General features: G+C 42.9%; 1 protein-coding gene across 8 annotated transcripts in view; it reads right to left on the reverse strand.

Moving 5' to 3' along the window:
• The window catches only part of HDAC4 (histone deacetylase 4), a 275382-nt gene that overhangs the window by 39377 nt on the left and 223865 nt on the right, over positions 1 to 12140 (reverse strand). For all 8 annotated transcript variants that reach the window (XM_064515482.1, XM_064515489.1, XM_064515488.1 and 5 more), the window contains 2 exons: positions 6622 to 6742; positions 2297 to 2343 (listed from right to left, as the gene is read on the reverse strand). In XM_064515482.1, coding sequence (XP_064371552.1) covers positions 2297 to 2343; positions 6622 to 6742 — 168 coding nt within the window. The remainder of the gene's footprint in view (positions 1 to 2296; positions 2344 to 6621; positions 6743 to 12140) is intronic.

A 12140-nucleotide genomic window follows, 5' to 3' on the forward strand; every position in this document is an offset into this window, starting at 1 on the left:
CAAATTCCTCCTTGCTAACGGTCTTCAGAGTTGATATTTTAACATGGCCTCGATTTTTTAAAATCTGTTTTTCTGTTTTCTTCTAATAATGTTACACTCATCTTAAAAGTGTCTTGTCATCCTCTTCGGTACAGAAAATAGTTTTTTTTTCATCTGCTACTGAAAGGTAGGCTCTATGGCCCCAGCTAAAACACCACCATGGGGCGTCTTCCAACAGTTTCTCACAGTAAACCAGATCAAGGACAACCTGTTTCATAGAACCAGCATGCCAACAAAGACTACAGTCTTCCCTGTATTTGTTCAGTCAAAATACAGCATTGCAAAGCCAACTTTCTTGACAAAGTTTGCACTTCTAAAGACAGTAGAAAACAGTCTTAAAAGGCCCTTGCAAGATGACTGCCTACTCCAAAGGAGACGGCCTGCACTTAAACCCATCCATACTACATAGAAGTGCTACCCTTCCTACTTAATCTGCTGTAGCCAATCATTCTCTACCATGCACTCATTTTCCCTACAAATACACAGCTGCTGTGTATATAATCATAAGAAATGCATCCCAAACGCAATGAAGAGGAACATATTTTTCTCTATCAGATAAGAAAGCAGCAGAACTACACGAATAACAGGCATTGTATTCCCAATGTAACTGGGAAAGCAAAACAAAACAACAAAAAAACAATTCACGTTTATGAAAAATCTGACTATCATGTTGTTGATTACTAGCCAATTGCTGCTTTTAAAAAGCTTTTCCGCTACAACGTGGAAATATCCATTGGAATTACTAAAACACTGAAGAAAAGTTAGCAAACGCTTTATTTAATATTTTAAGGCTACATGGAGACAACTGACCATAAAGTTAACCGCAAACACTATCTTCAGAATATTACCAGCATATCAATAATACCAGCACTGTGCGTTTCCTGCCTTGATTTAGGATTTAATGCAAGACTTCTGGGACTGTGTTAGGCTCAGGCACTGTCTCTACTTGTTACCATTCAGCCTTCATTTGCAAATGATAATTTTTGCTTTGAATGGCATGCCTGACTGCAGGGCAGAGTAAATCCAAACCTTTTAAACTCTAGCCAAAAATTTGCCATGAATTAGGAGACTGCAGCATATTTACAATACAAAATAAAATATCTCTACGAGTGCTCAGTGGTGGCGGTATGAATAAATGCCGATTATTCTTTTTTTGACGGGATAATTTTCAAAGCAGCGATTTTGCAAAGACTCAGGAAGAAAACAATTTTGTTTCATTTCCATAACAGAATCCAGACCTCTAAATTCAACCTCACGAGCTACAATTATGCATAAGAACTACCACTGTGAATTTTCAAACACAATGCCTTTTATTGTCTCTTCTCATTCTTTTCCCTTCCTGTTCTCCAAGATTTTCTGTAGTGTCACCCTACACACAAACTTTCGAGCAGAAAGTCTGACTTGAAAGGAAAACTTTCAAGCTTTCAGGCTTCAACATAAAACCCAAACTTCCAACGCAAAGTATATGAATGGTATTTTTTTTTCAATCTTCTGAGAACAAACAAACAAGAAAAGTCTTCTTTTTGTTACCAGGGAATCTTGACAGATGAAAACTGATGTTCAGCTTTTACATGACGGATGGACAGATATTTTAGTCACCTCTTTCAGCATTCATGTGCAATTGCCTTGAGCCCCAAAAATGAAAGGTGCCAAATACTGAAGACTGCAATTCCCTTGCACTCGTGTAACCCATGAGACATTTTATTCTAGGACAATAATATAACCCAGACACAAATACAGTAACTTATTATTTACATGAACTTCCCAAATATTATCCTGCAATACCACTATTTATTAATACATTTTCCACCTGCACCATTAGGCAGGCAGCTCTGAAGTACAAACATTGAAGATGAAACACCTACACAGCATGAGCAACGTGAAAAGCACATCTTGCTTTCTGTGTAGTTGCAGTGCATTTTTGTCTTCAGCAGTTGCTTTAAAATGCAGTAATCTCCAAGCCATTAAATATCGCTGCCTGGGAAATGAGTTTTTGCATCTCAAAAGCCAGAGACAAAACACGCCTCTGGATGCCGTGCACATTTCAGGACTCCAAAACAGTTTAAAATCTTCACACTGCTTTTGAAGAAATGCACGTGAAGCCATCACTGCAACCCGGCACCCCAGACAGACCGTGTTTATGGGCAACATCTGGTTGCAATTACCCGCTTGATGGAATGCAAAGCAACAATTTTTGTTAGCAATGGGACTTGGAGAACAAACAGGACATTATTTACACATTAAAGCAAGTACTCACCCCGACACCGCCACAAGGAAGCCTGACAAACATTGATGTTAGAGAACCTGCAGGAGGAAAAAACGAAAAAATCCAGTAAGTCCTCAAAAAGTCAAAGTTCACCAGGTTTGGGTCCAATTTTATGGCAATGCTGAAGTTTTTCTCAGCACAGTTAGGGACTTTGGTTTCATTACAATGTTCAAAAAACACACAGATAACCCAGTTATACTTCAATGAATACATAACATATACACTTGCACTTGTTCAAAAGCCTTTCGTGGCACAAAAGCCTTCTATAAATACCATTTTTGAAAGATTTGTGTGCTGTTCTGCATTTCAGGCAACCACGTTGACGCTAAACGATTGAGATGCTACCCATAACTGCTAAGCATATCTTCTGAGATTACCATTTTAACCACTTTCAACTGAAGGAGGATTGGAAATCATAAAAAAACCCCACCCTAATCATCAGTCACCTATAGATTCACTAGAGATTTTTGGAGCACATTAGCTTCATAAAAGAGGAAAACATTAAAAAATAAACCAGTGGTGAGCAAACAGAACAAGCTGACTTGGTTGACAAGGTGACTATGTTATCCTTTCAACTCAAAGCAGAGTTAATGCCTCTGTATTATTAATCTGAGTGCACAGCCAGATTCACTCTTTGATTGGATCCACAGGAAAGTTCTCAGATCACCCTGCCTTAGACCTCCTGCCACATCTTTTGCTCCCAGCCCACCTATTATTTAAATATTTACCTTTCTGACAACAATTTATGTATGCTATACGCAAATTTAAAGCAGCCTTATTTGCCTAAGTTTAAACTTGTTCAACAGGTTCCAACGCTTTACGCTGCCAAGCAAGGGATGGATCCTGGTTTTTCACCCTTAGACTTTCAAGGGCTTTAGCAACACTTCAACGAGTAGGGTTATGCAACCCGCGTTGAAAGCTGCCGCCTTCAAACCCATCTGATAAAAACATATGAAAGCTGATCTTTGTAATGCTCAGGTTCCTCTGGGAAAGGCAACTTCAATATTGACAGCAGAATTCTACAGCCACAAGCAACTTCCACAACACTAGTGAAGAATGGCACCCTTTGCAAAAAGGCTTAGACTCAAAAGTAACAATCTACAGGACCAGAGGGAATATATAATATATTCTTCAGAACAGTATATACTTCGGAAGTATAAGTATTCAGCTGAGCCACAGTATCTGAACGAACTGACACCTGCTTATGGTTCTGAGAAATCTGAGCTATTTACTTCCTTCCCGCTTCCTCTCCAAGACCTGCCAGATGAAGGGACATCCCTATTGCTAGTTATGGAAGCTTAAAAAGAAATAATCCTTGTTTTCATCTCTCAGCTTTACAAACTTCCTTTTAGGCTGAAATTTCTCATGCTTTTTCTTGCTCCTAGACCTATTGAAGGAGAAGAGTTTACAGAGTCAGTTACTGCATTTCAAGCGGATGAATACAAAGATGCTCAGGTCTGACAAACATACATTTGCATATGTGAGCCTCAGACTTCAAACCTTCCACAGAATTAACCTGCTGACATATTTAAAAGAACCTCACAAAGCTGTTTTATACATTTAAAAACCTTTTAAACCCTCAAAATGAGCAGATGGCTGAGGAAGGGGCTGCTTACAGGCTCACTCACCCATCCACACGAATACTCAAATTCAATTTTTTTCAGGGAGGTTTTCCTAGCACATCAGTGGCAGTCATTCTTGCACCTTGGAAACCATTAAGTTAAGAAAGTGTGCTGTTTTTAGACACAGCATTGCTTCCTGCCCCGCTTCCCAAAGACAACCTTCTACTTGGATGCTGCAGAAACATTCCAGATGAGCTCACGCATCTTGGCATTTCAGCGTGCATTTGGAAGGCTGTGCTGTCCCTCTAGATCCCTGTCTGGCAAGTTATCAACTTATTTTCTCTTGCTGCACAGGGTGATGGGCAGCTGTGTCAAATGGCGAAGCCATTTGCTCTTCTGCTAATTCTGTTGCTCACCGTGAACACTGATGCCAGCTTGCAGCATATGCACAGCACGGCAGCGTGACTGGGCAGGGGGAAGAGGTGGTTGCTGTCAGGACAAGGACGGTCACGCGAGTTGGTAACGAGTCTCCCACTGTTAGCAGCTCAAGCCTAAAAGTGCCAACTGAGTTGAGGAAAAAAGCTCTAAGCTCAGTTAAGAGCTATTGGAAAACGATGCCTACTGGAGATCCCAGGGACTTCACCTCTCGCCTGTGGCTGCAGCCTTGAAAGGCAAATGTTAAAGAAATAGTTGCTTGGCAGCATTTTGGGCCATCACTGGAGCCCCACGTGTAGTCTCAGCCTAGATCTAGTCTAACATCTGGAAATATGTTAATCTTCAAACTGATTTGTCAGTAATATTGCTCCTTGACAACTTACTTTCCTTATAAATCATACCTAAACAGGCAACTTTTTGTAATTGAATACCCTCATGTATTAGAATTATTTCTCTTCAGTAGAAGAATAAACTTAATCCCTACAGATATTTTAAAATGAGTTATTCAAAGGTATGTGAGGACACAATAAAACTAGAGAAGTCATGAAAGGTAGAGCAAGAGCTTCTTTTCCCTCAGATTCTCTGTACAAAACATCAGGAATGGTTCAGCGAAACTGAGGAACCCGAAATCCAGTACTAATCAAACAAAATGTTTGTTTCCCCAGATATATCTCTGGAACCACTGATACAGATTATATATACCAAGAGGCAAAAAGGGAATGGAATAGCATTGCAAAAAGAACTGACATTTGAATGTGTAGGAAACATTCGGCATTATCACAGTCTATCCTAAAACGGAATGTTGTGCAGGGAGGGTATCAGACATCTGACATCAGAGTACTCCTAAGTGAGAACGGTTAGGACAACACAGTGCCCTCTCTGCCCCCCATGCTGGTGATGACCACTGCCAGGGACAGGGGGCTGACCCTGTCTGCCCTAGGCTGGTAAAGCCAATGAATCAAAACTGCCAGAGGACTGCCCAGATCATACCACAGGCAATCAAATCCACAGAGGATGCTCAAGACAAACATCCTGATCTTTGGCGCTAGTTAATTAGTCCCAGGAATTTGCAGCAAAATCAATCAGTGTGGAGGTGGTGCACCTGCAAACGAGCAGGAGACTTCTCCAATCTGCCAGGGGAAAATTTACACACCATTTGTTTGGACTGCCAGATATGCCTTATGCAAGGCAAGAGTTTTAGGCTACCAAGGACATGATGTCATCAGTTATTTAAACTGCACACATTAATTGCGATATCACTCAGCCAAAGGTGTCTACCTCTCATTTCTCTGGGTTTTAAAGAGGTGGTAACTTAGCTATAAATACAGTGCTAATTACATGTTTAAACAACTGGCTAATAGCTTTCCTCTTTGGGGATCTAATGTACATACTGAGTGTGTTGCAAATTCTTTCCAGCTCTTTTGCTGTGACTACTACAACATGCAGACCATCAAGTTAATCCTCTTTTTATATCATGTAAAGTGAAGTTAATCCCAACATAAACTTTCTCAACTTCTAGATTCCAGAACTGTCTTATTCCTGATCTCCACATGAGAACTTCCATAAATGCCCCTCCAACCCATCACCCATTGCTGCTAAAAGGCAAAAAATGAAGGGAGAGGAAGGTGTCTCCGTGAATACATTTCAGGTAAGCTGCTAAAATTCATGCGATTTGATTGCTATGGGTGGAGTTGGTTTTCTGAACAACTTTCCCCTAGCCCGTTTGCGAGGAAAATTCTAGGACAGATGCAGACCTGTTTCGGGCAGATTCAGGCCCCAGTGAAGGGAAGAAGCAAACTCATGTTGAAATTCAACAAATGTAGGATTGCCCAACAGACCCACGCATCTTACTTGCGGATTATCCATACAGACCTGACAGCTATTTGTTAATGTCTAGGAAGCTGGTTGATGCTACAGATTGAAGTCTTTAGGAGGGTATTCCAGGTCCTAATTAGCAATGGATAACCATCTAACATGCAGAGCAGAATGTCCAAGGATAAAAATAGGTACTGAATTCTCTCTCCTCCTCAGAGAGGGTCCTTTCAGGTTCTGAAGCCATTAATGAAAGGCAATTTCAGATATCCAAGATCTAGGGATCTATCTTAAGAATGGGACATGCATCTTGTACCACTCTCAGGCAGGCATTTAAAGTAGGTGGGATGAATCTTTTTGAGAACTGTCTACAGCTGAGGACAGAGGGAGCCTCGCGTGTCCACCTTTCAGACAGCTAACATTAAGCGACTGCCAGCAGCAGTGCTGTGGCTGGCCGTGTGAACATCAGACGTCTGGAAGGTGACCCTTCCCCACGCTGAACTATACCTAGAAGTTTCTTGCTGTCCAGTTTCTGTCTGTTCAGTGGGTTTGTGCCGTACAGCAGCGTATGGGCTTCCGAGTGAACTGTCTGCAGCTCTTCTAGAGTTGCTTTTCTTCCACGAATACACTGAAAGAGGAAAGAAAAGCAGCAATGAAATCACTGATTATCATGCACAGTCCTATTTTCCCTGTGGCAGAAAGGAAATCCCACTCTAGACGTATGCAGTAAAGGTCTGCTTAAGCCACATTACAGATCTTTTCTTTTTCCCATAACAAACCATAAAGACAGTGAGCAAAAAAAACTAAAATGTATTCTCTTGTGAAAAATTCATCTTAAGACAGAGAGATTTTGATTTAATCCCCTATTCAAAATATTAGCTTGACATATAAAGTCATCTTTGGACCTTTTAATGTTTGTTTTAAACATATTTACCTCAGAGCATTTGCTACATTACACAGGGACTACTTGACTACTGAGTATTTAGGATTTCAGTTGTAAACCATTATAAAGTGCCTAAATGATTCACTGATGAAAACGCAGCCGTCCAAACCCCCACACACTTCCCCACAGTGATTATTAAGCTAACCTCAAAAATTCTCCTGAAAACGCCACTCTCCAAAACCGAACCTACTAGCAGTTAAGGGTCATTTGCAAACCTTCTGCTCCCAAATTGATCTTGGAAACCCTACAAACTTAAACCCTTTTGTTTCGTTATACTGTGATGCAGGTTGGGCTGGGCAAGGGGAAATAATGCAGCAAACGTGCTCCCCCCTGCTCTTGTTGCCAGCTAAAACTGAGAAGGGCCGACGTACACTCAAGTCAAAAGCCTGGCTCCATCGAAGATTACAACAAAGCTCTTACTGAAGTCAGTGGGACCCAACTTCACTTCAGATTTTACAACGTACAGATCTTCTCCCCTTTTTCTCAGAGCGGCCCAGCTTATGTTGGGGGCCTTATCTTGGGCTGCCACCACCTATTTGTGAGGTGTGATTTCAACCCTCCAGAACAGGCCAGCAAAATGCGTTTGTAAGAACTCTCCCAGTGTGTTTTACATAGCTTAGAATCACTTCATCATTTTTTGCTGTGCTTTTGTCTAAAATGCTCTGAAAGGAGTTGTCATTTGGAGGAGTTATTTCCTAAAGAAGGACTTGACATCATTACTCCTCTCTGCAACGCGTTAACAGTAAAATGTCAGAAAGCTCTGAAAGCATCTTTTGAAGATCCTGGGGTCATCTAACGTCCAAGCCTCAGCAACAAACAGGAATGTACGGGCACGACCCAAGGCCGGTGTTTACCTTGCCATGCGGTTCACACTGCAAGCACCATGCAACAACGCATGCACCCTCCTGTCCATACTTCACTGTAGCTTTGCCTAAACAGTGCCAGTTTCCTTATTTTTTTAAAAAATCCACATTCCTGCAGATGCAGAGCTTCTAAGAAGAACCAAAACATGGACAGCTTTCCAAAAAAAAAAAGCCTTCTGAAAAGAAGAGACTTCCAAAGAATCGCCATGTACTGCTTGCTTTACGTGGGAGCGCTAGAGACAGGAGAAGCTGCAAGGAGCAAAGATCGGCTGCACTTGTTCAAAGGCACTGGAACTTCTAGCAAAACAGAACCTGCTTTAGCACCCATTTAGTAATCCCTGACCTCACTGTTAAATCCTGGCACGGCAAGACCGTGAGATGGCAGCGCATAGGGCCTCTGCCTGCACCACCCACAGGCAGCACCTTCCTGCCCCCAGCACTTGCACACCCGAAAGAGGGTCCCACAGGGAGCTTGGTGCAAAACATCAGCACGAGCCTCTGTCACATGTTTAAAGGTGCAGGGGAAACCACTCTGTTAAAATCATCTGAGCTGTAAAGCAGCAGAAATCAAAGCGCTGAGGGAGTGCTCAAGCACTCTGCCGCTCATAATTTTGGTATTTCTATACTCCAATCCCTCTTTTATTTTCTGAATGCTCTGTTCCACCAGCGAACATTTCCTGAGGTTAAGGAGGAGGCAAAAATACGCCAGCCCATTAAAGATGCAATAATCACAAAAATGTTAGACCCAGAAGGGACGGAAATATTTGGCAAATCCCCCTTGAACGTTTCCCCGGTCTTCCTTTTTGGTTCGTGGCAAGTCTGTCTTTGTTACCTCTTGCAGGCTATTTACATACAGAAATAGCATTTTGTATTTCTTGGCATTACGGGAACGTGCAAAGAGAATGGCAGCCCTTTCCAATAACACGCCAGGTCCTCCGTGGCTGTAAAGAACTTCAGCTCTCCTGGCCTCAGAAGAGCTGCTCCCATTTAAAGTAGGTGGCCCTACAAATATATCCAACTTCTGTGCTCATTAGGAGGGCATAAATGCCACCCGTCCTTCTACATGCCAGCCCTAACTGAAGGCAAGCTGCAAGAGTTTGGAGAACTTTCAGAAGAAGTTTGAAGAACGTGTATCACAGAAAGCACTGCCTGATTCGAAAGAATAATGCTAGATAGGCTTTTGCACCTTTCTCATCCATTGAGCTCGCTGACTCCGTATGAGCCACCTCTTTTATTCCAGCCCACTTCCTGGCAGCTGAGCTCAGGCTTTTCAATGCAGGAGTTGGCTTCTCAACCCCTGACGAACTAATTGGATCTTCATTCCCTTTCCTTCATGTCTCCTGCTGCACAAAACCTGACCTTTGCAGTAACACAACACCTCTCCTCTCCCGCTGCTTTATACGCTTTCTTCTGTACTCTTCAGCTAGCTTTTCTTTTTGATTTTGAGTAACGACAATAAAAAAATGCTAGTCTCAGTTTGCATTTTATTCACCCTTTCCCTCCATGAGGTTTTAATAGGGGAGGATAGGAATCTTGAGGGACCGTGAACCAGGCCTTGTCCCAACTGTGGCCCTGCCCCGAGCCACAAAAAGCCACGAAAATCACTATAAAGCTTCTTTTCCCAAGACTCTGGTTTCCTAGACCCTGCTGTCACCACAGCCACCGGTACAAGAAGCACCTCAGTTCCAGGCCACCAAAGCTCTTTGGAGCAGCTCCTTGGAGCCCTCCCGACTCCGGCTGCAGTGCAGAGCGAGGCACAGGGACTCTGCTGAGCTGGAGCAGGGACCGATTCTGCACTCAGATCAGCCCGGGGGCTGTACGGGACGGCCCATCCTCGTGGCCAGTTTTTGCATCCCTCCTCCGCAGCTGTAACTAACCCCAGGGCTTGTGCTCAGCGTCCTTGGGCTTGGAGCGATGCAGGCTTGCTGCCGAGGCATGCTTGGAGACGGACCCTGGTTCAGGAGCTCACTCTTCCCAAACCTGCTCTAGCAGTCCAAAGGTTCAGTTACCTCTCCAACGCATAGCAAAACCCATTGATTTCCCCCTGCGGCTGCTGAAGGCTGGGAGGATTACTCCATACAGTGATTGTGGCTTTTATTTTGGGGGAAAGAGCCTTTTTTTGAGATTGCCTCAATTAGCATAATTGTTGCTTTTAAGTTCAGTGCATACACTGGAGTAATTGCCATATTTTATACTGCTAACTTAACTAGACAAGCAAAACTCCAAACCGCAAGCTGTCATTGTGTTTGGACAACCGCTTTCACTCCAAAGGGTCATCTTTAAACTTGTGCAACTCTGTCAAACTCTTACCTATCACACTGCAAATCTGGCACACATTTTCCCCTCAGCTGGATGTTAAATGGTATTTGGACAACTTCAGCAAATATATATCTGTTTTGCTGCTGAAAAATGGGGCGGGGGGGAGGGAAGTGATGCATTTTTTCCTGTTCTAAAAATATTTGCGCCTCTTCTGTATCGGTTCTGTTGCTTCCAAGAGAAATGGTAGGAACTCAGCACTTGGCAGGTTGTATAGGAGCCTCTCAGTTGCCTGATGAAAATGGCTTTTTACTCAGTTAATTTCTGAAATTTCAAAGCAAGGGTTTTTTTTGCATGCATGCACGATAAAATATTTATCTGCCAGCCTGTTTCTGGCTGGGGGCATGTGTACAACAGAAACACCGAGTGAAAATTTTCAGTTTACAGACACCCTCAGAACTGTTTGAGCTTGCACTGAAAGCAGAGTTGCAATTTAATTCCAGCACGCAATGCTTGCATTTCCGCTGCCAAACAGCAGAAAGAGCAGTTCTGCTCTTTCTGGAAGAGCTCAGGAGTCCAACGGAGTCTTGTCTATCCCACGCAGCATGTAATTATATTATGTACTGTGCAGGGCACTGTGTTTTTATCAGCGTCTAGCAAATACTTACAAACAACAGAATTAAACTATACACACAGACCACAGCAAAGGACTGTTAAGGAAGCAAAGTGAAGTATGAGGATAAGGAAACATCAAAGTTTAAACTGTACTTTTACAAACATGGCTGGTAATAAATGGATTAACTATGTAATGGCAAACAATTTTCATATCAGACCCCCAGAGCTTTCTTCACTGGCGCATAAAGCCTGAGGCATAGGACAATACACCTGCAACAGCGAAGATAAAAAAGAGTGTGCCCAAATACATCAGTCAGCAATGCCAGCTACAAAAATAACCTAGGATAAAGCAGGAGCTCAGCAAAAAATAAAATATACACACTAGCAAAAGTTCTGATGGCTAGCATCCAGACTTTGCTGCTGACTTGCTGCAGACATATCAGATCTACTATTAATTCTTCAAATATCCACCTCTTTCAGAGTGCTGCTATGCAGATTGAGCACTTACAAAAAAATGCAGATATAGAACCAGCTGCATGAGTATTGTGTCGCCATCATCATGTAAACAGCTCTTTTAAAGCTTTACACGTCACACATGCAAAGAGTAAATGTGTGGGGGGAAGCAGGGGGAGCGGAGGGTATAGTACATTCTGTCCTTGATGGGACTTTCTGCATAGGCACCAGGGATTTTAAAAAAAGGAACAACAATTATTAGGCCAGGTTCCAAAATTCCTTGGAGATTAATTGTATCATGGAATATGTCCCACAGAATGAAGCTTTTTGCTTGTGGAATCTGCAGCGTTCCTATCCTTGGGGTAACGCAAAAAAGTCCACCTTCCCACGTGCTTCCAACAGCTCATGCACACACCCTAACCTAGGGGCAGGGGAGCGCTCGTGTCCAAAATTCGTCCCCTAGCCAGGCGAGTGCCCCTGACTCCACTTTAGGCTTTGCCAAAGGAAACCATTGTTGCATCTTGCTTTCCTTCCTGCTCAGTGAGAGACAGGTTCCAGCAGTGGATTTTCCAAAAGAACACAAAAAAACGGCTTTGAAACATGCAAAAAACCACACAGGTCCAGTACCTGAGAAAGGGCACTAGTGCCAGTGGTGCCAGGGAAAAAGCCTGTCAAGAGCAGCGGAGCGGAGCAAGGAAGCGGAAGGGAGATGGAGAAAGAGGGCAAGGTTGCGCCCAACAAGCCCAGAAGAAAAGTTACGATAAAGAAGAAAATTTTAATACAGATCTGGACACAAGAGGGAAAAGCAGAGATGAAGGAATAGAAAAGCCGACTAGGGAAAGGAAGCAAGCGTCATGAGAGTGCTTGGCTATCCTGAAATGGCAGGACACACGTTG

The sequence above is a fragment of the Dromaius novaehollandiae genome, chromosome 7 (assembly GCF_036370855.1).
Source record: "Dromaius novaehollandiae isolate bDroNov1 chromosome 7, bDroNov1.hap1, whole genome shotgun sequence".
NCBI lineage: Eukaryota > Metazoa > Chordata > Aves > Casuariiformes > Dromaiidae > Dromaius > Dromaius novaehollandiae.